The sequence below is a fragment of the Agelaius phoeniceus genome (assembly GCF_051311805.1).
Source record: "Agelaius phoeniceus isolate bAgePho1 chromosome W unlocalized genomic scaffold, bAgePho1.hap1 SUPER_W_unloc_1, whole genome shotgun sequence".
Taxonomy (NCBI): Eukaryota; Metazoa; Chordata; class Aves; order Passeriformes; family Icteridae; genus Agelaius; species Agelaius phoeniceus.
In genome coordinates this window covers 5,208,730-5,232,758 of record NW_027509866.1, presented here as the reverse complement: position 1 = coordinate 5,232,758, position 24,029 = coordinate 5,208,730, and the positions used below count along the sequence as shown (strand labels likewise).

Sequence of the window (24,029 nt, the reverse complement as noted above, 5' to 3'; positions counted from 1 at the left end):
ATGAGATGGTGTGGGCAAAACAAAAAAACCGAGGCAAATTGAACATGAAACCTATAGTAATAAAAATAGTTAATGAGAACCATCCAGTTTGGGTAGAACAATATCCACTTTCCCTGGAAGGGAGACAAGGACTCCAGCCGCTGATCCAGGACCTACTTGAGGACAGGACCTTAGAACCATGTATGTCCCCCCATAATACACCCATATTACTAGTAAAGAAGTCAGATAGGACTTACAGGCTTGTCCAAGATTTGAGAGAAGTGAACAAAAGAACAGTGAGTCAGTACCCAGTAGTGCCTAATCCCTATACACTACTGAGTAATATCCCCCCCTCACACCAGTGGTTTAGCATGATAGACCTAAAAGATGCTTTTTGGGTGTGCCCACTGGCAGAGCAAAGTCAGATATATTTACCTTTGAATGGGAGAACCCTGATTCTGGGAGGAAACAACAGCTCTGGTGGACTGGGTTACCCCAAAGGTTTTCCGAATCCCCAAACCTCTTGGGTCAAACCCTAGGAGAAGTACTACAACTCTTCTCCATCAAACCTGAGATAAAGCTCATCCAATATGTAAATTATTTGCTTCTCTCAGGACAGGAAGAAAAAGAAGTTTGGGAATCCACCATAGTGTTGTTAAATTTTCTGGGGGACCAAGGACTTTGGATATTAAAAGAGAAACTTGATTTTGTAGAGAGGGAAGTAAAATACCAAGGACATGTGATTTGTCAAGGGAGCTGGCGGCTGAACCCTGAGAGAATTACAGGGATTGCTTCAGTCCCACCGCCAAAAACTAAGAGGGAAGTCAGAAGGTTTTTAGGCCTGTTGGGATATTGTAGGCTATGGATTGAAGGATACACGCAGGCCATCCAGTTCTTGTATGAAAAGTTAGTGGAAGAGATTAGGTGGGGAAAAGACAATGAACAAAAGTTTGAAGCTTTAAAGCAAAAATCAGTCAGTGCACTGGCACAGAGTCTTCCTGCATTAGACAAACCCTTCTATTGTTTGTGGATGTAGAAAAAGGGATAACACATGGAGTGTTAGCCCAGGACTGGGGAGGATCCAGGAAACCAGTGGCCTATTTATCAAAACTGCTACACCCTGTCAGCTGGGGGTGGCCAACCTGCATTCAGGCTGTGGCAGTGACCGCCCTACTCATAGCAGAAAGCGAAAAATTAACCTTTTGGGGGAAATTGAAGATATATATCCCAAACTCAGTAAGCAGTATCCTGAGCCAAAAGGCTGAGAAATGGCTCACTGATTCCCAAGTGCTAAAGTATGAAGCCATCTTAATAGATAATGGTTTAGAGCTGATCATGAGTAACCAACCCAACCCTGCCCAGTTTTTGTATGGAGAACCAGATGAGGAACTAATACATAATTGCCTAGAGGTTATAAACTATCAAACTAAAGGAAGAGAGGACCTAACAGATCAACCACTCCAAGGTGGAAAATGACTGAACATCGATGGATCTTCATGGGTAATAAAGGGGCACAGGGGGTACGCTATAGTGCGTGAAGGGATGGTGGCCATAGAAAAGGGAAAGTTACCTTCCAACTGGTCAGCCCAAGGTGTGAGTTGTGTGCCCTAAAGCGAGCTCTGGAAATATTAGTGTGGAAAAGGGGAAAAAATATATACAGACCGAAAATACGCTTTTGGAGTGGTGCATACCTTTGGAAAAATTGGGAGGAGAGGGAACTATTCACTTCAAAGGGAAAGGGACTGATTCATGAAAAAATTGTATTAGAAGAGTTAGAAACCTTACAATTACCAGAGGAAGTAGTGGTGGTATATGTTGAAGGACATCAAAAAGGGGACCAAGGGAACAATTTAGACAATTTAGAAGCTAAAAATTCAACTGAATCAGGGACAGAAAAACTAATAATAGTATTAACCCCCATGAGAAAAATGCAAAAAGTCCCTGTATTCAGTGGGACAGAAGAGGAAGAATTCCTTAAAATAGGAGCCAAGAAAGATAACAAAGGGAAATGAGCAGATGGAAGGAAATAATAATAAACCCTTTGACAGGAAAATGCTAGAATGCATACATGGAACAACACATTGGGGTACACAAGCACTAAGTGATCAATTTCTAAGGAATTGGGGATGCACAGGAATTTTCAGAATTGCTAAGCAAGTAACTGAACAGTGTGTGGTATGTCAACAAGTGAATAAGAAAATCATGAGGAAAACACCCGGGGGGGGGGCAAGAACTGGCCTTATGACCCTTCCAAAACATCCAAGGAGACTTTACTGAGCTTCCCCAGGTATAATGGTGGAAGTTTTTGCCAGTGATAGTAGATCACGTGACTCATTGGGTAGAGGTGGTACCCACTGTGAAAGCCAATGCCAGTGTTGTGAGTAAAACACTTCTAGAATCAATCATTCCCCAATATGGGATGGCAAACAGGATTGATTCAGACCAGGGAACTCATTTCACATCAAAGATATTGCAGAAAGTTGTTCAGGCCCTGGGAGTAAAATGGGAATTACACACTCCAAGGCATCCACAGAGTTCTGGTCAGGTTGAGAGAATGAATGAAACTCTTAAAAGAGCTCTAGTGAAGCTAATGATTGAAACCCAAATGTCATGGATAAAATGTCTCCCTTTGGCCTTATTAAGAATTAGAACCCAACCCCGGTCAGATCTGGGGGTCCCACCCTATGAAATGATGTTTGGGTTTCCCTTCCTGACCTCACCCCAGAAGGCTGCCACCTATGAGGAAGGGGAAGCCAATGCCAAGAAATAAGTGATGTCTATAGCACAAACCTTAGAAGGGCTAAGACATAAAGGGGCAAATCCTCAAACCACCACCCTGGATTTCAGAATCCATAATATTAATCCCAGGGATTGGGTGATGATCACGTCATGGAGAGATGAGCCTCTAACTCCTCAGTGGGAAGGTCCCTTTCAGGCACTGCTCACCACCGAATCGGCCGTGCGAGCTGCAGAGCGGGGATGGACTCATGGCAACAGAGTCAAAGGCCCAGGAGAAGAACCCAAAGAGTGGATTATAACATCCAGGCTGGGTGAAACAAGATTGACTCTCAAGCAGAGACTGAGAGACAACCAGAAAAACACCAAGATGCCCAAAAAGCAGAGTCAAACTTCCACCAACCAGCTTGAGAACTGTCTTCCTGTTTTCATGGGTGAGAATTACCAGCATCTGTTGAGGAGAAGTACCCAAGTGACAGTAAAAGGTAATGGGACAGCTTCTTCAAAAAAATAAGACAAAGGAAGGAGGGCAAGACTGGGTTGGCTCCTTTGTTTGCTACCAAGAAGGCTCCATAGCCCTGCTGTGGGTAGCAACCCTGTAGGCATGATAAGGTAGGGACAAAAGTCCATTCCAGACCTCTGTAATTCCTCAGTTGTCTTTTAATTCAACAGGGACTGGAGGGCAGGACCGAGTTGGCCTCTGTACTCACCCCTAAGATGCACCAACTATGGGTAGCAGCCACACAGGCACGGTAGATGGGAGTCAAAGCCATACTGGACCTCTGGGATGCCCTTTTGTCCATTCCTAATGAGTGTGTCTAAGGAAAACCTGAGATTTTTTCTCCTGTTCCCACTGTACTTGTCCACATCAACAGATGCTGGTATGACTCATTCAAGAGAGAAAGAAATGTTTTTACTCAATTGTTCAAGCAAAATTACTTATAGATAAAGAAAAGAGGGGTTTGTTATAGATGAGTAATCCTATGGTTGGCTCTCACAATTAAGGGGTGAATATTAAATATATGCTAAGAGAAGTTTTGTAGGTGTACAGTTATCCTTCCCCTCCCCCTTGCATTGCTATCACAGGATGGCCTCAGTAGTTGGGGCATTTGGGAGGGTTGGCTTGTTCCTATGGCAGCACCTGACCTCCAATCAAGGTGTGAGACAGTGATCTCCACCACTGGACAGTGAAGAAGGAGTCGATTGACAAGACTTTGGGAGGGGCCAGAGGTATAAAAGACAGAACATCCATTTTGTAGATGAGAACACAATGACTGAATCCTTTGCTCCTGGCGCAGTACTCTTTTCATTATTCAGTTTTCTGTTGTATTCTGTAAAGGTCTTAATAAAGCATCTAAATTTTTTAAAGTGAAAATCGTTTCTAACAGGGGACTGGGGAATGTGGTGCAAGGTTGTCCACACTGGGTCAGCTCCAAAGTACAACTTCACTGACCTGGCCAGATCTCCTTGGGAGAGACCCTGGATCAATATCAATAACAGAAAGCTGCAATCAGCTCTTCTCTAAAGAGAACAGTAATAAAATGCACTCTTTAAAATAGTATTAAATATTACTTAGAAGCTCTTTGAAATATTTCTCCATAATTGTAAAAGGAAACCTTCCTGCTGAACTGCAAAAGACCAGAGGGAAATCAAGGCAGAGCCATGGTTTGTCAGAACTTGCTGCATCCTAATGAGCCCTGTGGTGCATTTGGAGCTGAGCCCTGGAACCTCAGGGCCTGAGAGGAGATTGCACAAACCTTTCCAGGAGTCAAAGTCAGAGGAAAAACTCAGAGTGCCTCAAAGCATGAATGGGCCCCACTGAGGTCCATCCCCAACACAGGCTCCTCATGGACTCCTTGGAGGAGAGAATTGGAGGCCAGGATGGCACAAAAAACCTCTCAGAGATTAAGTGTGGAAAGAAAAATCCAAAGTACCTTAAAAAACCTTGAGTATCTCAAAGCATTACTGAGCACCACTGAGTGTCAGTACAAAGCTCTCAAGGGACTCATTAAAGCAGATAATTGGGGCCATGATTGCACAAATCTCTCACAGAGTTTGTATCAAAAGGGAAACACCAAGTACCTGAAATAACTGAAGTACCCTGAAGCATTAATGAGCCCCACTGAGTGTTGTTACTGACAAAGCCTCTCCAGGGACTAATTACAGCAGATAATTGGAGGCCATGATTGCACAAACCTCTCAGAGACTCCAAGGCAAAAGCCAAAGCCAAAGTCCTTTGAAAAACCTGCAGTCCCTGCAGGGAGCATGAAGGAGCCCCCAGGGCCATTGCTGAGCAAGGCTCCCCAGGGACTCCTTGCAGCAGATCCTTGAGGCCACTGGGATGTGGGCTAGGGGGGGATGCTGAGGGCAGCACAAGGGGCTGACAGTGCCCAGCCTGGCTGGGGCTGTGCCAGGAGGCCCCAGGGCCTCAGCACAAGGTGTCTCCTCCCAGCCCTTGCTGGCACAGACCCTGCTGTGCCCCAGGGCACCAAGACTTGGCTTCTCTTTGTCCCCACCTGTCATCACTGCCTGCAGTTCTCTGCTCTGCCTGGGGCCTGGGGACACTTGCTCAGTCGTGTCCCTCACTGGGACCCATTAAAAGTCCAAGAAACTTTGGAGTTGGATTCTGCCTTGGAGTTCTGGAGAGGTTTCTTCAGCTCCCTCTCAGGGACTGATGCTCAGGGCCTGAGCACAAAGGCCCAGAGGCTGATTAAAGTCCTTGTGCTGTGTCTGTGCTGCTGAGCTGGGCTGGGCTCCTGGCCCAGAGGCAGCTCCTGCTGACCAAGAAGAGCTTCAAAAGCACATTTCTCTGGATGAGCAGCTCTTGTGCCAGCCCAACAGGGCTGGGGCACTGCCTGCAGCCAGCGCGGGCACAGCACAGAGGCACAGAGAGCTTCAATCAGTCAGGGCTGGGAAGGAGCTGAGAAGTGCCTGGGGCACAATCACTGCCAGCCCTTGGCACAGGAACCTCTGGCTGCAGGACAATGCAGCTGCAGCTCCTGGAGCCATCTCCTCAAGCTGGAACATGCCAATGCCTGCAGAGCCTGTGAGTACATTCTTTGCTTGTCTCTTGTGCAGAGCAGCCAGGGGTGCCCAGGGCTGTCCTGCAGAGCAGGGTCCTGCAGCCCAGGGCGCTGTGCTGGGGCAGGGACTCTGCTGCCTGCCAGGGACAGCTCTCAGCCAGCCCTGGCAGCTGCTCCCAGCCCTGGGGGACAAGATCTGGCTGGGAGGAGACAGCTGGTGAGGCTTGGAAGTGTTCTCCTTGTGTGGGGAGGATGCTGCATTGTTCAGGACTGCTTCCAGCATGGCATTTAACTGCAGAACATTTCCAAGTAGATCATTCAGGGAGCACAGCAAGGCAGGGTTTGCATATAAGGGAAAATCCTGCTTTTTTAATCTACTGCTCTGGGTTGCCTGGATAAGAAACTGCCCATAGATATTCATCTCTCAGTTAAGGCTGAGAAAAATAAATTTAAAAATTCTCTTAGATCTGAATAAACTTTGCAGTTACAGAGATCAACAGAGGGCCCCTGAGCGAAAGCATCAGTGTTGCTTTTTCAGCCTCCTCAGGGTTGCTCTGATGTTGCCATCAGAGCCTGCAGAGCCAGAGCTGCCCCTGGGCAGTGCCTGAGCTGGGAGGGCTCTGCAGGGCAGAGCTGAGCCCCCAGGGCTGGGCTGGGCTCTGGCAGCACTGGCAGGGCCCAGCCCTGGGCACAGGGAAGCAGCTGCTGGCAGGGACAGCTCCAGGCAGCAGAGCCCTGGGCAGGCAGTGGGGGGAAAGTGCCCCCAGGCTGTGCTGGGATATTTCAAGTCCTCTCCAAACCCAACTATTCCATGATTACTTTTCTTACAGATCCCCATGCCAAGGCACCACAGCAAATGTCCAACAGCAGCTCCATCAGGCACTTCCTGCTGCTGGCATTGGCAGACACGCGGCAGCTGCAGCTCCTGCACTTCTGCCTCTTGCTGGGCATCTCCCTGGCTGCCCTCCTGGGCAACGGCCTCATCATCAGCGCCGTAGCCTGCGGCCACCACCTGCACACGCCCATGTTCTTCTTCCTGCTCAACCTGGCCCTCGCTGACCTGGGCTCCATCTGCACCACTGTCCCCAAAGCCATGCACAATTCCCTCTGGGACACCAGCAACATCTCCTACACTGGATGTGCTGCACAGCTCTTTTTCTTTGTGTTCTTCATCTCAGCAGAGCTTTCCCTCCTGACCATCATGTGCTACGACCGCTACGTGTCCATCTGCAAACCCCTGCACTACGGGACCCTCCTGAGCAGCAGAGCTTGTGCCCACATGGCAGCAGCTGCCTGGGCCAGTGCCTTTCTCTATTCACTGCTGCACACAGCCAATACATTTTCCCTGCCCCTGTGCCATGGCAATGTCCTGGGCCAGTTCTTCTGTGAAATCCCACAGATCCTCAAGCTCTCCTGCTCCAAATCCTATCTCAGGGAAATCAGGCTTATGGCTGTAAGTGTGTGTTTAGCACTCGGATGTTTTGTGTTCATTGTTTTCTCCTATGTGCAGATCTTCAGGGCTGTGCTGAAGATCCCCTCTGAGCAGGGACGGCACAAAGCCTTTTCCACCTGCCTTCCTCACCTGGCTGTCATCTCCCTGTTCCTCACCACTGGCACATTTGCTCATCTGAAGCCCCCTTCCCTGTCCTCCCCATCCCTGGATCTGGCCGTGTCAGTTCTGTACTCGGTGGTGCCTCCAACCCTGAACCCCCTCATCTACAGCCTGAGGAACCAGGAGCTCAAGGCTGCTGTGAAGAGACTGATGACTGGATGCTTTCGGAAACAGTAAACTGCTGGCCAGTTTCTGCAAATTACTTTAAATAAAAGTCATCTTTGACACTTCTTGTTGGTTTCATTTTCATGGTCCTTTGTCTTTCTTTTATTTTTTTCATATTGTCCACAAAGAAATGTCATTGTTTGTGCCATTTCTCATTTTGTTTCTCTCCACTTTCCCTGTGGCCCCACACTGTTTCAATGTGGGGCTGCGCTCTTGATGGGTTTAAATGAACTAAAGGATCTCCCAGCAGAGTTTTCTGCAGAGATGCGCTTTTGTTGCCTTCTCTGGAGCTGCAGCAGCAATGTCTGTGTGCAGAGCTGGGGCAGATCAGTGCTGGCCCAGCAGCTGTGCCCAGCAGCAACAGCAGCAGCACTTGGTGTTGCCAGTGCTGCTGCCGTGGCCCTGCCCCGCTGCCCTGGTGGCCCTGGTGTTGCTGCAGGGCCTGAGTGCTCTCGGGGCCGGGCTCAGCCCTGGGGGTGGCAGTGCCGGGGCTGCAGCAGGGACAGGCCATGGGCACTGCTGGGGCAGCGCTGACGCCTCAGGCCAGGCCCTGGGGGCTCCAGGCTCCTTGCCCAGGCTCTCTCAAGAACACGGCCAGGCCAATGCTCAGCACAGAAACCCCCGTGAGCAGCCCCAGGCTGGCCGTGGGCAGGCTGGGGGCAAACAGCATGGCTGGGGCTCTGCAAGGGCCCTGGGCCAGACGGGAAGGAGCAGCAGAGCAGGGGCTGATCCATCCCCCGTGCGCTGCACAGCCCGGGGCAGCGTCCCAGAGCGTCCTCATGCAGCTGCCAACAACATCCCCCCTCTGCAGCCCTGGCCTCTCCCCCAGCTCACACAGGTGCCCCATCCTTGCAGGCACAGACACGGCAGCACTGCCTCAGCAGCCCCTGTTTGCATTGCACACAGCAGGGCCAGCACCCCCATGCTGTTGCTGTGGGGACATGAACCTGAGGGAGCACAAATGCCATCAGCCCCTGGGGCCAGCAAGGGCTGGGGGACACCAGGGAAACCACTCAGCTTTGTCCTGGCCCCTGCACTCAGCCAGAAATTTGTTCCCATCAGCTGGGAGTTTCCTGTGCCACTGCAGACGCTGTTGCTCAGAGCCAGGGCTGCCTGGCAGCCACCCCCAAACTGCCCTGAGAATTTCTTTGGCTTCACCTTTGCTTTCTTTACTCCTCCTGCTACAAATTTCTTCCTCTTGCCCACCCCAGGGGGCCCAGATATGGACACAGCACTCGAGGTGCTGCCCAAGCAGTGCCCCCGAGCAGTGTAGAAGAATCCCTGCCCTGTTCCTGCTGGCCACACCGTTCCTGATCCAGGCCAGGAGCCATTGGCCTTCTTGGCCACCTGGGCACACTGCTGCCTCATGTCCAGCCTGCTGTCCATCAGTCCCTGCAGGTCCCTTTCTGCCTGGCTGCTCTCCAGCCACTCTGTCCCCAGCCTGCAGCGCTGGGGCCAAATATCAGGGCCTGGCACTTGGATTTGTTAAACCTCACCTTGTTGGATTCACCCCCTGGATCCAGCCTGTCCAGGGCCCTGTGTAGAGCCCTCCTACTGTCCAGCAGGTCAACACTCACATCCAGCATGGTGTCATCTGCAAAGATGTCCTTGATTCCAAGGGGCCCCTCAGTGTCACAATGCCCTCTTGGTTACACCAGGCCCTGCACTGTCACACTGGTCTCCTTGGTTCCATGCGGCCTCAAAATGTGACAATGGACTCCTTGGTTCCATGGGGCACCAGGGTGTCACAATGGCCCCATGGCCACATGAGGTCCCACACTGTCACCATGGTCTCTGTGGTTCCACAAGTCCCCTCAGTGTCACAATGGACTCCTTGTTTCCACAAGGCTACACAGTGTCACAGCATTACTCCAGATCCCTTGAGGCCCCATCGTGTAACAGTGGCCCCTTGGTTACACAGGATCCTGCAGTGTCACAATGTTCCCTTGGTGCCATGAGGCCCCGCAGTGTCAGAACGGCCCCTTGGTTCCACTGGGCCCGGCAGTCTCCCAATGGTCCCCTTGGTTTTGCAGTGTCAAAATGGTGAAACCCCTTGGTTACACGAGGCCCTGCAGTGTCACAATGGCCTCTGTGGTTCCACGAGGGCCCAGAGTGTCACGGGGCACTCCCTGGGTCCATTTGGCCCCACAGCACCACCATGGAACCCCTGGTTCTGTGGGGCTGCACAGTGTCTCCATGGTCCTCTTAGTTCCACGAGGCCCTGCAGTGTCACAATGGCCCCAGAGTGTCCCAATCATCAGAGAATGACAGAATCAAATAGGCTGGAAAAGACCTGTGGGATCATCAAGTCCAACCAATGCCCTAATACTGCCTTGTCACCCAGACCATGCCACTGAGTGCCACTGGAGAGGGACAGTGACTCTGCCACCTCCCCCCTGGCCAGCCCATTCCAGTTCCCACTCACCCTTTCTGTGAAGAACTCCTTCCTATTGTCCAGCCTGAGCCTCCCCTGGTGCAGCTTAAGGCTGTGTCTTCTTGTCCTGCCCTCCAGCAGATCCACACTCACACCCAGCTTGGTGCCATCTGCAATTTGTGAATGCTGCACTCGATCCCCTCACCCAGACCATCAGTGAAGATATTAAACAGGACTGGGCCCAGCACAGATCCCTGGGGACAGCACCAGTGCCTGGACACCAGCTGGGTGCAGCACCATCCCCACCACTCTCTGGGCCCAGCCTGCAGCCAGCTCTTAAATCTCCCAGCCAGGAGGGAACCTGCCCAAGCCGTGGGCTGCAGCTTTTCCAGGGAATGCTGTCAGAGACAGAGTCAAAGGCTCTGCTGGAGTCCAGGCACACAACATCCACAGCCTTTCCCGCATCCACAGGTGGGTCACCTGGGCATAAAAGGAGACCAGGTTGGTCAGGCAGGACCTGCCAGCCCTTAATCCACGCTGGCTGGCTCTGATCCCTGGGCCATCCTGTGGGTGCCCTGGGATGGCACTCAAGGTGATCTGTTCCATAACCTTGCCGGGCACCCAGGTCAGGCTGACAGGCCTGGAGTTCCCCAGCTCCTCCTTCCAGCCCTTCCTGGGGATGGGCTCACACTGGCACCTCCAGTGCTCTGGGCCCTCCCTGCTGAGCCAGCACTGATGGTAAATGATGGAGAGCAGCTTGGGGAGCTCATCCACAGCTCCCACATCACCCTAGGATGGATCCCATCTGATCCCATAGACCTGTGAGCATCTGAGTGGCTCAGCAGGTCAGCAACTGCTTCCTCCTGGATTCCAGGGGGCTGTTCGGCTCCCTGTGCCCATCTACCAGCTCAGGAGAACACTTGTTCTGAGGACAGCCTGTCCTAATATTGAAAATTGAGAGAAACAAGGTGTTAAATAGCTCAGCCTTTTCCTTATCTTTAGTTACTATATTCCCCATTCCATCCAATGAAGAGTGGAGGTTCTCCTTCTCCCTCCTTTTGCTATAAATTTTTTTATAAAAACATTTTTATTTTTTTACAGAAGCTGATAGGTTAAGTTCTGATTGAGTTTTCAACTCTCAACTTTTCTTTCTGCATAACCTAATGACATCCTTAAACACTTCCTGAGTTGTCAGTCCGTTTTCCCCTTGACTTCCCACAAAATCTCCATGTGGAGCCAGGCCAGTCATTTTCCTCACTGGCTCATCTTTTGCCACACTGGGACAGGCTGCTCCTTCCCCCTTAAGATTACTTTCTTGAAATGTGTCCATCCTTCCCAGCCCTCTTTGTTTTTAAGGGCTGTTTCTCTTTAAAAAAATCAGTACCTGATTCAGTACTCCCCAAATCAGCATCCTAAACAGGCCAAAGTCTGCCCTTCCTAATTCCAGTGTAGAAGATTTGTTGCTGCCCCTCCCTCTTTCACAGAACATTGAAAACTTGATTATTTCATGGTCACTGTGCCCCAGGCAGCCTCTGAGCCCCACATCTGCCCCCAGCCCTTCTCTGTCTGTGAACAGCAGCAGACAGAGCTTTCCTTGGCAGTTGGAGTGATACCAAAAATTCAGTGAAACAGAAAACTCCTTAACCCCAGTGTAGCATTAAGAAGCAGCATTCTTTATTCAGCTGGATGCACGGGGGAGAGCTCCTCCCAAAGCCCTGCAGGCTGAGTACAGGAAAGTTTCTGTTTATTTTCTGTATTTTGCACACATATTCATTGATTGTCTTGGACTAAACACACATATGATAATCATTTCCCCAAAATCATTAACATATTCCCCCTCCCCTTTACCCATGTGTTCTTCTGTCCTGGGGGTCTCTCTGCTGGTCCCTGGTGGTTGTGGACCCCAATGTTCCAGTGGGCCTGGCTGAGCTGGCAGGACCCTGAGGCTGCTGAACTTCCAGTTCCCCTTCTCACACAATGGGCCTTGTGTGGTTTCCATAGGCCTGGGGTTGTGGAGAACAAGCTCCAGGTGTCAGCTCAGCTGGTGTAGGCAATTGATCATCTGGTAACATGAGGTCACAGAGTGGGCTATGACATCACAGAGTGGGGGATGTGAGGTCATGGAGATGCTATGACATCATAGGCCATATCTGTGACACCACACGGCAGAGTTTTGACATCACAGAGCAGATGATGACATCAGAGATTTGGCTGTGACATCAGAGACCAGCTGTGTGACATTGGAGAATGGGCTGTGAGCTCACAGAGCAGGCTGTGCCATCCCAGAGCAGGCTGTGACATCCCAGAGGGGCTGTGTGACATCCCAGCAGGGCTGTGTCAGGTCACTGGGTTGCTCACTCGGCCCCAGCTCCCCCTCACAGTTTCTCCCAACAAGTTCAATGCTGTCCATGCCCAGCGGGGTCCCTGTCCCCCGGGATCCCCCCGGCCCACCTGGAGCCACAGCCTCCACCAAAGGATGTTCCACAGGATCCACCCCAGAGCCTGACATGGGGACAAGGGGCCAGGGCTGTGTGACCAGGACATCAAGGACGGGGATTATCCAGATCACTGTGGCCTGGCTTGGGTTGCCCAGGGCAGGAAAGATGTCTGGCAGCTGGAGCAGGGTCTGGGAAGGGCCTCCAAGGTGGGGCTGGAGCCCTTGGGCTGTGAGCAGAGGCTGAGGGAGCTGGGCTTGTCCAGCCCAGAGCAGGGAAGGCTGAGGGGCTCCTCATCCCAGCCTGGCAGTGCCAGCGAGGAGGGGATGGAGAACACAGAGCCAGGCTCTTCACCAGGGGCCTGGTGGGAGACAAAAGCCAATGGGTGGAAGGGGAAAGAGGGGAGATCAGCCAGGAGAGGAGGAGATGAAATGAGTCAGGCTGGTTTCAGCATTTCCTCAGCACCAAGAGCAGCCTGACCTCCCTTCTCCATCCACCACTGACAGCTTTGCAAGTCAGGAATTGTTGGAGCTGTTTTGCCCCCACTCCAAGACAAGCATCCTGATACAAAAACTTAATTGTGTTTATGTCTATCACAGAACCACATTTGTGTGAAATTAATGTTAGAATAGAAATGTGGATGGAGGACTCATCAGACACTGCTGAGACATTGCACATAGCTCAAGGAAGAGTGAGATTGTTATTAAATTGTATCCTTCTCAAATGTGGTCTCCTGGCCATGAGGAGAAACTTTCTGTGCCTCTGAGTCTCACCAGTTCCTGACCCCCAAAGGACACAAACCTGATGAGTTGTGCTTCCCACTCCAGTGGTGGCACTTGGACCTCCCTCCATCCCCAGAGCAGAGCTCCCTTGTCCCAGAGAGTCCCTGGCAATGCAGGGATGAAGGAAACAGGACAGGCTGTGGGGATCAGGGGCAGAGCCAGGGAGAAGAATGACTTTTGCATTGGATGGAGCTGTGCCTTCCCTTGGCTTTGTTGGCTGACAAGAAATGAACATCCCTCTGTGTCTCGGGCAGCTCCTTCTCCAAGGAAAGCAGGTGGGAGTTGGAGCCAAGGAGCTGAAAGCTGCAGGTGCAGCCTGGGCTGGAGGGAGCTCAGATTTGCACAAGGCTGCTCTGAGTGCCAGGGCTTGGATGGGGTAAATGGTGGGGTGGGGGTAGGGACAGAGTCTGATTGATTGTCAGCCATGAAGGGTCTTGATTTTCATATCCATTCAAACTGCACGAGGAGGTACTTGGATTCAGTGTCAATTGGAGATTGCACATATCGATTTATAAACAGGAAAAAATCCTTAACAGGACCTAAAAAATGTTTTCTCACTGGCTTTTTAAATATAATGCATTCACTTTGAACACACTATTGAAGTCTGTCAAATTAACCACAAAAGATTTGAACACTTAAATTATTCCCAGAGGCTTGGCTTGTTCAGGTGTTCTGAATGTTAATGAGCCATGGGACACTGAATTCCTGCACTGAGGAGCTGAAGGCTGAAAAAGTGATTTGGAAAATTAAATCAAATGATTCCCAGACGTTTGGCTTGTTAAGGTATTCTGAATGTTAATGAGCCCTGGGACACTGAATTCCTGCACTCAAGAGCTGAAGGCTGAACAAGCCTCTGGAGCAGTGAAATTCAGCAGCAGCCTCCAAGTTGCTGAGGATGTCAGCAGCCCCCAGTGAGGCCATCCCTGCCCAGAGACCGTGGGGGAATGGGCAGACAAGGAGAGCGTCCCTGGGGCTGGGGCAGCACAACTCAGAGGCACCAGCGGCTCCAGCTGGGCAATGAAGTGTGGAATGTGGCTGGGAAAGCCCTGCCTGGGCTGGGCCAAGCAGCACAGACAAGGCCTGACCCCCATCCCTAAAATAACTCTCTCAAGCAGACATTTAAAGTAATTACAATTGTTTGTGTACTCTGAGTTGGAGCATTGGAGAAATACCAACAAGAGGTTCTCAGGAGCTCAAAACAACCAAACAGCCTTTACTTTAGAAAATCACAGAAACTTTGGCAAAAGGTTTAATGTCACATTCAATCAGCAGAAAACACTTCTCAAGGCATTTCCTTGGCCCATTCAACTACATAAACTCTAAGCCTGTTCAATTTTAAGTTAATTAAAATTTGCAAATGGACAGAAATAGAAGAAGAAGACACAGAAAGAGAGAAAGAGAGAAAAAAAAGAGAAGCACACACAGAGCTTCCAACTCCTGGATTCTAGCACTGTTCAGATGGAAATTCCAAGAGGATGCAGGGTCAAGATGTGTGCTTGCCTTGTGGTCAGCCTTCAATACCCCTTGGTCTCCCTGGGCCCTTCCCCCAGGTGGGGCTTGGGCTCATTTGGTCCCTCAGGAGCTGGGCTGGGGCTGCAGAGGTGGCTGTGGAGCATTGCCTGTGCTGTGCCAGGGACTGGCAGCCACTGCTGGGCTGGGATAGAGGCTCTGGGGGGATTGGGGTTCCAGGGCAGGGCAAGGCTGGACCTGCCCCTTCCTCCCCCACACATGAAATGTTTCCAGCCAACAATCTCCTCCATTCTGTCACAACTGGCAATTTTGGAGGTGAAATCCCAATTCTGGCCATGGGCACCTGGCCGCTAAGGGCAGCTCTTTTCCATAGGAAGGGAAGCAGAGAGTCACAGTGTTTGGAAGGCAGGTGAGAGCCTCACTAGGCAAAGGCCAGCCAAACTTGTTAGAACTGGCAGATTTTGTCTGGGAGCAGTTTTTGGATATAGGGAATTTTGAAGGTAGAAGCCCAATCTCAGCCATGGGTGGCTGGAGAAGCAGGACAATTCTTTCCCACGGGAAGGAAAGCACAGAGGCTTCCCACAATGTCACGGGACTCCTCTGTTCCATGAGCCCTGCAATGTCACAATGGACCTTTGGACCCTGGGGGTTTGCAGTGTCACAATGGTCTCCTTTGGCTCCACAGTGTCACAATGGATCATTGATGACAGGAGGCCCCTCTGTGTCTCCCTGGAGATTTGGTTCCATGCAGCCCTGCAGTGTCACAATGGACTCCTCTGGCTCCACAGTGTCACAATGGACCACTAATGACATCAGGCCCTGCAGTGTCACAATGGACCTCTGGTTCCATGCAGCCCTGCAGTGTCACAAAGGCCTCTTGGGTTCCCCAGGCCCCACAGTATCACCATGGTCCTCTTGGTCCTGTGGGCACCCCCAGGGTCACCATGGTTTCACTGGTTCCATGAGACCTCACAGTGTCACAATGCTTTGCCTTTTCCATTAGCCCACATAGCATAAAAATGGTCTCCATCATTCCATGAGTCCCCTCAGTGTCACAGTAGATCTTTGGCTTCATGGGTTCTCGTAGTGTCCCAATAGCCCCTTGGTTCCTTGACACCCCAAATTGTCATAATGGTCTCCACAGTTCCATGAGGCCCCACAGTGTCACAATGGACCCTTGGTTTGATGGAGCCTCTCAGTGTCACAATGATCCCTACATTCCACGGACCCACACATGGAATGGAACTGTGTGGCTCCATGGAATGTAGGGATCATTGTGACACTAGCTTGGGGACCCAGGGGGACAGGGGACCCCACTGTGCACAAGCAGCGTTGGACTTTTCTGAGGTAAACTGTGAGGGGAGGCTGGGGTGGATTGACCTCCTCAGTGACCTCAAACATTGCCTTTGATGTCACACAGCCCCTGTGATGTCATACAGCCCCCTGGGATATCACACAGCCTTCTCTATGATGTCACACTGTCCTTGTGATGTCACACAACCACCTGTGATGTCACACAGATCCTGTGATATCACAGAGCTAACTTTGTTATGTCACCCTGTAATGTCATACAGCAGTGCTGTGATGTCAGAGAAGATTGTGATGTCACAAAGTCACTCTGTGATATCATAGTCTCTTCTGTGATGTCACAGCCCACTCTATGATGTTTCACAGCCACCAGATGGTGTCACAACCCACTCTCTGATGCCACAGAGCCACCCTCTATCATGGCAGAGTCTGCTCTATGGCCTCATATCCTACTCTGTCATGTTACAGACAGCTGTGTAATGTCACAACTCCCTCAGTTATGTCACAAAGCCCTCAAGAACTCAGTTATGTTGAAACCTGAAGTTTCTTGGACTTTGAAGAGATCCTTGTCAGGGACACAACTGAGAAAGTGTCCCCAGCTTCCAGGTAGAGCAGAACCCTGGAGGCAGTGATGGCAGCTGGGGACAAACAAGGCAAAGGTGTCTCTGGTGCTGAGCAAACCTGGATGTGTTCCAGGAATGCAAAGAGCCAACGCCTGAGCCCCAGCCCCTGGACAGGCAGATCCTGTCCCTCCCTCATTGCTCAGGGCTCTTCCCAGGATGGGCACTGGGATTGGAGATGGGCAATGCCAAGGGCAGGAGCATGGGGTGGCCCCTGCCAGGCTGCTGAGCAGGGACAAGGAGGCAATGAGGCCCCAGGCCTGCAAGGGTCACTTGTCCCCTCGTGGCCTCAGGCCCAGGGCCAGCAGCCATGGCCAAAGTGCTGCCCAAGTTGGCTCTGTCAGGGCTGTCTTGGAGCTGCTGCCCATCCCTGTGCCCTGCGCAGCCCAGGCTGTCCTACGGTGTCCCTGCCCTGCGCCTCTGTCCCTGCAGGCTGTGGGCATCCCCCGGCTGCCCCACCTGGCTGGGCCCTTCCTTTGCTGACAGCTCTGCCTCCTGCCTGCCTCTGCCTGCCCACACAAAGCCTTGGGCTGCTCCAGGCTCCTGCTGGGGGACATGCTGCACCACAGCCCTGCCCTGGTAGTGAAATTCCTTTCTCTTCATGTCCAGTCTGGGCCTCCCCAGCTGGCCTTGGCATTAATTCTTTCTTTCTCTGGCTGTTTTCTACTATGTCAAAAAGATCCACCATCTCTGAAACTACCCTTCAATCCCTCCCAGGGCTCTCCTCTGCTGTCCTCAGTCTCCACCTCACTGAGCACAGAGCTCCTGTGTCCCTATAGAGTGGTCAAGTGCCTGAGGCCAAGAGTGCCTGGACAAGAGGGACAGTTCTTTTCTATAGGAAGGAAACCACAGAACCCCAGGGTTTGAAGGCAGATGAGAAGCAGTCACCAGAGGCCAAGGCAAGCCAGACCTGTCTGTCCTTGCAGCTTTTGACTGAAAGCAGCCTTTGGATATATGGGGAAGTTGGGAGGTGGAATTCCATTTCAGCCCTGGGTTCCTGGACTGGAATGACAGTTCTCCATAGGAAGGAAAGTGCAGAGCCCCAGTGTTTTAAGGGCTGATTAGAGGTGGCCCCAAGGAGGCCAAGGCCAGCCAGACTTGTTGTCAGGGAAGAATCCTTGGACAGACAGAATTTGGGAGGCCAAACCCCACTTTTGTCTACAGGGATCTGGATGAGAAGGACAGTTCCTTTCCATAGCAAGGAAAGTGTGGAACCCCAGAGTTTCAAAGGTAGATGAGAGCTGGCCCTCAGGAAACCAAAGGAACCTAAACACTCCTGGCAGCTTTTGTCTGGAAGCTATCCTTGGATTTAAGGAATTTTGGAGGTGGATTACCAATTTTGGCCATGGATGCCTGGACTTGAAAGATGTTTTTTTTCCATGGGAAGAAAAGCACAGGCCCACAGTGTTTTGAAGGCAGATGAGAGGTGGCCCCCAAGAGGCCAAGGCCAGCCACAGCTGTCTGTCCTGGCAGGTTTCATATGGCAATAATCCTTGGATATAATCAAATTTGGAGGAGGGATCCCAATTTCAGCCATGAACCCCTGGAGGAGAAGGACAGTTCTTTCCCACAGGAAGGGAAGCATGGAACTCCAGGGTTTCAGGGGCAGATGAGAAGTGACCTTCAACATGCCAAGGTCAGCTAGACCAGTCAGGCAGCCCCCAGGAGGCCCAGCCAGCCAGACCTGTTCCATGTTCTTGGATCCTTGGGGCCCTGCAGCATCACAATGAGCCCTTGGGTCCATGAGGCCCTGTAGGATCACAACAGATCTTTGTTTCCATGAGGCCCAATGATATAACAATGGTCTCCTTGGCTCCACAGTGGCACAATGGCCCCTTGCTTCCATGAGACCTTGCAGTGTCACATTGGTTTCCTTGTTTCCATGGGACTGCACAATGCCACAATGGCCCCTTGGTTCCATCACATGGCAGAGTCTCAAACTGGCCCCTTGGTTCTATTGGGTTCCCCAGGATCACAATGGCCCCTTGGTTCCACCAAGCCTGGATGTGTTACACTGGCCCCTTGCTTCCATGGGGACCCACAGTGTCACAATGGCCCCTTGCTTCCATGAGATCTTGCAGTGTCACAGTGGTTGCCTTGGTTCTACGAGACCCTGAGATGACACAATGGCCCCTTGGTTCCAGTGGGGCCTGAAGTGTCATATCAGTCTCCTTGGTTCTATGAGGCCCCACAGTGTCACAATGGACTTTTGGTTCCATGAGCTTTTGTACTGCCAACAACAGCCATGGTGTCACACTGGACCTTGGTTCCATGGGGACTCACAATGTCAGAATGGGCTCCTTGGTTCCCTGAGGCCCTGCAGAGCCCCTTGATTCAACGAGGCCTCAAAGTGTCATCATGGCCTCCAGGATTCCATGAGGCCCTGCAGTGTCATAATGGACCTTTGGTTCCATGTGTTCCAGCACTGTTCCACGAATCCTTAGTTCCATGGGGCCCTGTAGTGTCACAATGGACTCCTTGGTGCCATACAGTGTGACAACTGCCCCTTGGCCTGCCAACGCTCCATGGTACCACAATGATTCCTTGCTTCCAAGAGGCCTTGTAGTGTCACAATGGCCTCTTGTTTCAATGAGGCCTTTGGTGTCACCATGGTCTCCATGATTCACTAAGGCCTTGCAGTGTCACAACAGACCATTGGTTTCATGGAGCCCTGCAGTGTCACTATGGTCCCCTTGGCTCCACAAGGCCCAGCTGTGTCACAATGGACCTTTGGTTCCATGATGCCCCAGAGTGTCACAATGGTATCCTTGGTTCCTTGGACCCTTCATCCCATGGAGCCCCCCAGGGTTCACTGTAGTCCCCTTGATTCTATGAGGCCCTGCCATGCTGTTATGGCCCCTTGGTTCCAGTGGGTCCCAAAGTGTCAGAATAGTCTCCATTGTTCCATGAGGCCCCACAAAGTCACTGTCATCCCTTAGGCATTCCAAAGTGTCAGAACAGTCTCCATTGTTCCCCTAGGCCCCACAGTGTGACAATGGACTCTTGGTTCCATGAGGTTCCTCAGTTAAAATGGTCTCCTTGGATCTGCAGTGTCACAATGGACCCATGGTTCCACCAGGCCTTGCTGTGTCAGAATGGCCCCGTTGTTCCCAGAGGTTTCTCAGGGTCACAATGGTCTCCTTGGATCTGCAGTACCACAATGGACCATTGGTTCAATGTGGCCCCAATGTGCCAAAATGGATTTTGGTACCATGGGGTTCTGCTGTGTCACAATGGACCCTTTGTTCCATGAGTTTGCACAGTGTCACAGCTGACTCCTTGGTTCTGTGAGACCCCACTGTCACCAAATCTCTGAAATATCAGAATAAGACTCCTTAACACTAATTTGCTATTTCAGAGGGTATCATTTATTCAGGCCGGAGGTCCAACATGGGATAACTCCTAATCTTACATTGACATGTAATTCTAGAAGCGTGTTACTTATATACAGTGGCTGAATGTGAATTATAATTTATCCATTTCCATAAAACCCACCCCAGGTTCCCAGATTCAGTCCTTGTTTTCTCAATCTCTGCACCCTTGTGCCAGATATCTTCTTCTCTTCCAACCATTCCTGCTGGGAAAGCAGCCCGTGTATGCCTTGTGTCTCTGCTGAAAGCTCACAGGCACAGTAAAAATTAAATTAATCCTTTTGGTATCAGCCCAAGGCTTTGTGTGGGCAGGCAGAGGCAGGCAGGAGGCAGAGCTGTCAGCAAAGGAAGGGCCCAGCCAGGTGGGGCAGCCGGGGGATGCCCACAGCCTGCAGGGACAGAGGCGCAGGGCAGGGACACCGTAGGACAGCCTGGGCTGCGCAGGGCACAGGGATGGGCAGCAGCTCCAAGACAGCCCTGACAGAGCCAACTTGGGCAGCACTTTGGCCATGGCTGCTGGCCCTGGGCCTGAGGCCACGAGGGGACAAGTGACCCTTGCAGGCCTGGGGCCTCATTGCCTCCTTGTCCCTGCTCAGCAGCCTGGCAGGGGCCACCCCATGCTCCTGCCCTTGGCATTGCCCATCTCCAATCCCAGTGCCCATCCTGGGAAGAGCCCTGAGCAATGAGGGAGGGACAGGATCTGCCTGTCCAGGGGCTGGGGCTCAGGCGTTGGCTCTTTGCATTCCTGGAACACATCCAGGTTTGCTCAGCACCAGAGACACCTTTGCCTTGTTTGTCCCCAGCTGCCATCACTGCCTCCAGGGTTCTGCTCTACCTGGAAGCTGGGGACACTTTCTCAGTTGTGTCCCTGACAAGGATCTCTTCAAAGTCCAAGAAACTTCAGGTTTCAACATAACTGAGTTCTTGAGGGCTTTGTGACATAACTGAGGGAGTTGTGACATTACACAGCTGTCTGTAACATGACAGAGTAGGATATGAGGCCATAGAGCAGACTCTGCCATGATAGAGGGTGGCTCTGTGGCATCAGAGAGTGGGTTGTGACACCATCTGGTGGCTGTGAAACATCATAGAGTGGGCTGTGACATCACAGAAGAGACTATGATATCACAGAGTGACTTTGTGACATCACAATCTTCTCTGACATCACAGCACTGCTGTATGACATTACAGGGTGACATAACAAAGTTAGCTCTGTGATATCACAGGATCTGTGTGACATCACAGGTGGTTGTGTGACATCACAAGGACAGTGTGACATCATAGAGAAGGCTGTGTGATATCCCAGGGGGCTGTATGACATCACAGGGGCTGTGTGACATCAAAGGCAATGTTTGAGGTCACTGAGGAGGTCAATCCACCCCAGCCTCCCCTCACAGTTTACCTCAGAAAAGTCCAACGCTGCTTGTGCACAGTGGGGTCCCCTGTCCCCCTGGGTCCCCAAGCTAGTGTCACAATGATCCCTACATTCCATGGAGCCACACAGTTCCATTCCATGTGTGGGTCCGTGGAATGTAGGGATCATTGTGACACTGAGAGGCTCCATCAAACCAAGGGTCCATTGTGACACTGTGGGGCCTCATGGAACTGTGGAGACCATTATGACAATTTGGGGTGTCAAGGAACCAAGGGGCTATTGGGACACTACGAGAACCCATGAAGCCAAAGATCTACTGTGACACTGAGGGGACTCATGGAATGATGGAGACCATTTTTATGCTATGTGGGCTAATGGAAAAGGCAAAGCATTGTGACACTGTGAGGTCTCATGGAACCAGTGAAACCATGGTGACCCTGGGGGTGCCCACAGGACCAAGAGGACCATGGTGATACTGTGGGGCCTGGGGAACCCAAGAGGCCTTTGTGACACTGCAGGGCTGCATGGAACCAGAGGTCCATTGTGACACTGCAGGGCCTGATGTCATTAGTGGTCCATTGTGACACTGTGGAGCCAGAGGAGTCCATTGTGACACTGCAGGGCTGCATGGAACCAAATCTCCAGGGAGACACAGAGGGGCCTCCTGTCATCAATGATCCATTGTGACACTGTGGAGCCAAAGGAGACCATTGTGACACTGCAAACCCCCAGGGTCCAAAGGTCCATTGTGACATTGCAGGGCTCATGGAACAGAGGAGTCCCGTGACATTGTGGGAAGCCTCTGTGCTTTCCTTCCCGTGGGAAAGAATTGTCCTGCTTCTCCAGCCACCCATGGCTGAGATTGGGCTTCTACCTTCAAAATTCCCTATATCCAAAAACTGCTCCCAGACAAAATCTGCCAGTTCTAACAAGTTTGGCTGGCCTTTGCCTAGTGAGGCTCTCACCTGCCTTCCAAACACTGTGACTCTCTGCTTCCCTTCCTATGGAAAAGAGCTGCCCTTAGCGGCCAGGTGCCCATGGCCAGAATTGGGATTTCACCTCCAAAATTGCCAGTTGTGACAGAATGGAGGAGATTGTTGGCTGGAAACATTTCATGTGTGGGGGAGGAAGGGGCAGGTCCAGCCTTGCCCTGCCCTGGAACCCCAATCCCCCCAGAGCCTCTATCCCAGCCCAGCAGTGGCTGCCAGTCCCTGGCACAGCACAGGCAATGCTCCACAGCCACCTCTGCAGCCCCAGCCCAGCTCCTGAGGGACCAAATGAGCCCAAGCCCCACCTGGGGGAAGGGCCCAGGGAGACCAAGGGGTATTGAAGGCTGACCACAAGGCAAGCACACATCTTGACCCTGCATCCTCTTGGAATTTCCATCTGAACAGTGCTGGAATCCAGGAGTTGGAAGCTCTGTGTTTATGCCTCTCTGTATCTTTTTTGTCTTTTATCTCTTTCTGTGTCTTCTTCTGTTTCTGTGCTCCTGCAAATTTTAATTAACATTAAATTGAACAGGCCTAGAGTTTGTGAAGTTGAATGGGCCAAGTCAATACTTTAAGAAGTGTTTTTTGTTGACTGAGTATCTGTCGTAGTTTAACATAAGAAGAATTTTAAAAAGTAATACAAAACTTCTTGTGTTACTGACAATCTGTTAAACCACTGAGATACTGAACATGCCTCTGCTAAACACAAATGTTAAAGATGAAAAACCCAGGAACCTCCTCTTTCTTTTCCAGTCAACAAAGAAGCAGCGGGCACTGGCCCCAGCCCCCATCTCAACCAAACCAAACCAAACCAAACCAAATCAAACCAAACCAAACCAAGCAACCCTGCCATGGGCTGAGCCCCTTTCCCCCTCCCCAGGCTGCCCCCCCACCCCCATCGGCCCCATTCTGACCAAACCAAACCCCAACAACTCCCAAACAGGAAAACAAAAGAGGCTACAAAACCCCAACCAGAACAAAGCCAGCCACAGCTATTAAAATCTTACCATCAAGTCCCCTCTCCCAACACGAAAAACCCCTACAACCCATACAAAATAACCCTACAACTAAAAACTTAAACATAAAAAAGCCAAAAACAAACCATAAAACCAATCCTAACCCAACCCTACCACAACTTCCACCACAAGTTACCAGCAGGTCAGTTGTTAACCCTTTCAATACTTCAATCCTCCCTCGGGTAAAAGAAAAAAACAAAATATGAACATACAAAAAACCCAAAATACAAGCATATAAAAAAATAACATTAAACCATCAAAGTCAGTAAAGAGGAAAATAAATCCCCCCCAAAAAAGAAGAAAAAATACCTTAATCTTAAAACTAAAATCCTCTTATAAACTACAAAGAGAAAACTCTTTTTCTTTATAACACATAAAACTATAAAATATTCAAATTATTTTCAAACAAAAACCTGCATACTAAAATAAATAAATGTTAAAATAGCTGTAATTTCATATAAAGTTTAAATAGGGGTGGGAGGGAAAGTAATCCAGTATCCCCAAGAGAAGATCTCTATTCCCAGAAATAAAAATAATTTTAAAAATAAATAATAAAAACTTATACCTTTAAATAACTCATCTTTAAAACAAAACCCCATAAGTTGACATGGCCCATCAACAAGCTGTGAAAAAGCTTCTGGCAATAAAAACAACTTCACAATAACAGAGTTCCCCAGACAACTGTTATCCATGACAGAATTAAGAACCACAAAACTCCTATTTTTTCCTCTTGTAAAAAAGTCTCCATACCCTTACAAGAAAAACTTCTCTCCC

General features: G+C 50.8%; 2 protein-coding genes and 1 pseudogene across 2 annotated transcripts in view; 2 read left to right on the top strand and 1 right to left on the bottom strand.

The window, feature by feature from the left end:
* The window catches only part of LOC143692459 (uncharacterized), a 515,676-nt gene that overhangs the window by 177,097 nt on the left and 314,550 nt on the right, over window positions 1-24,029 (bottom strand). The window lies entirely within an intron of this gene.
* The window catches only part of LOC143692391 (uncharacterized), a 71,240-nt pseudogene that overhangs the window by 3,765 nt on the left and 43,446 nt on the right, over window positions 1-24,029 (top strand).
* On the top strand, window positions 6,595-7,527 carry LOC143692514 (olfactory receptor 14J1-like). Its single transcript, XM_077172755.1, has one exon. The coding sequence runs from the start codon at window positions 6,595-6,597 to the stop codon at window positions 7,525-7,527; it is 933 nt and encodes a 310-aa protein (XP_077028870.1).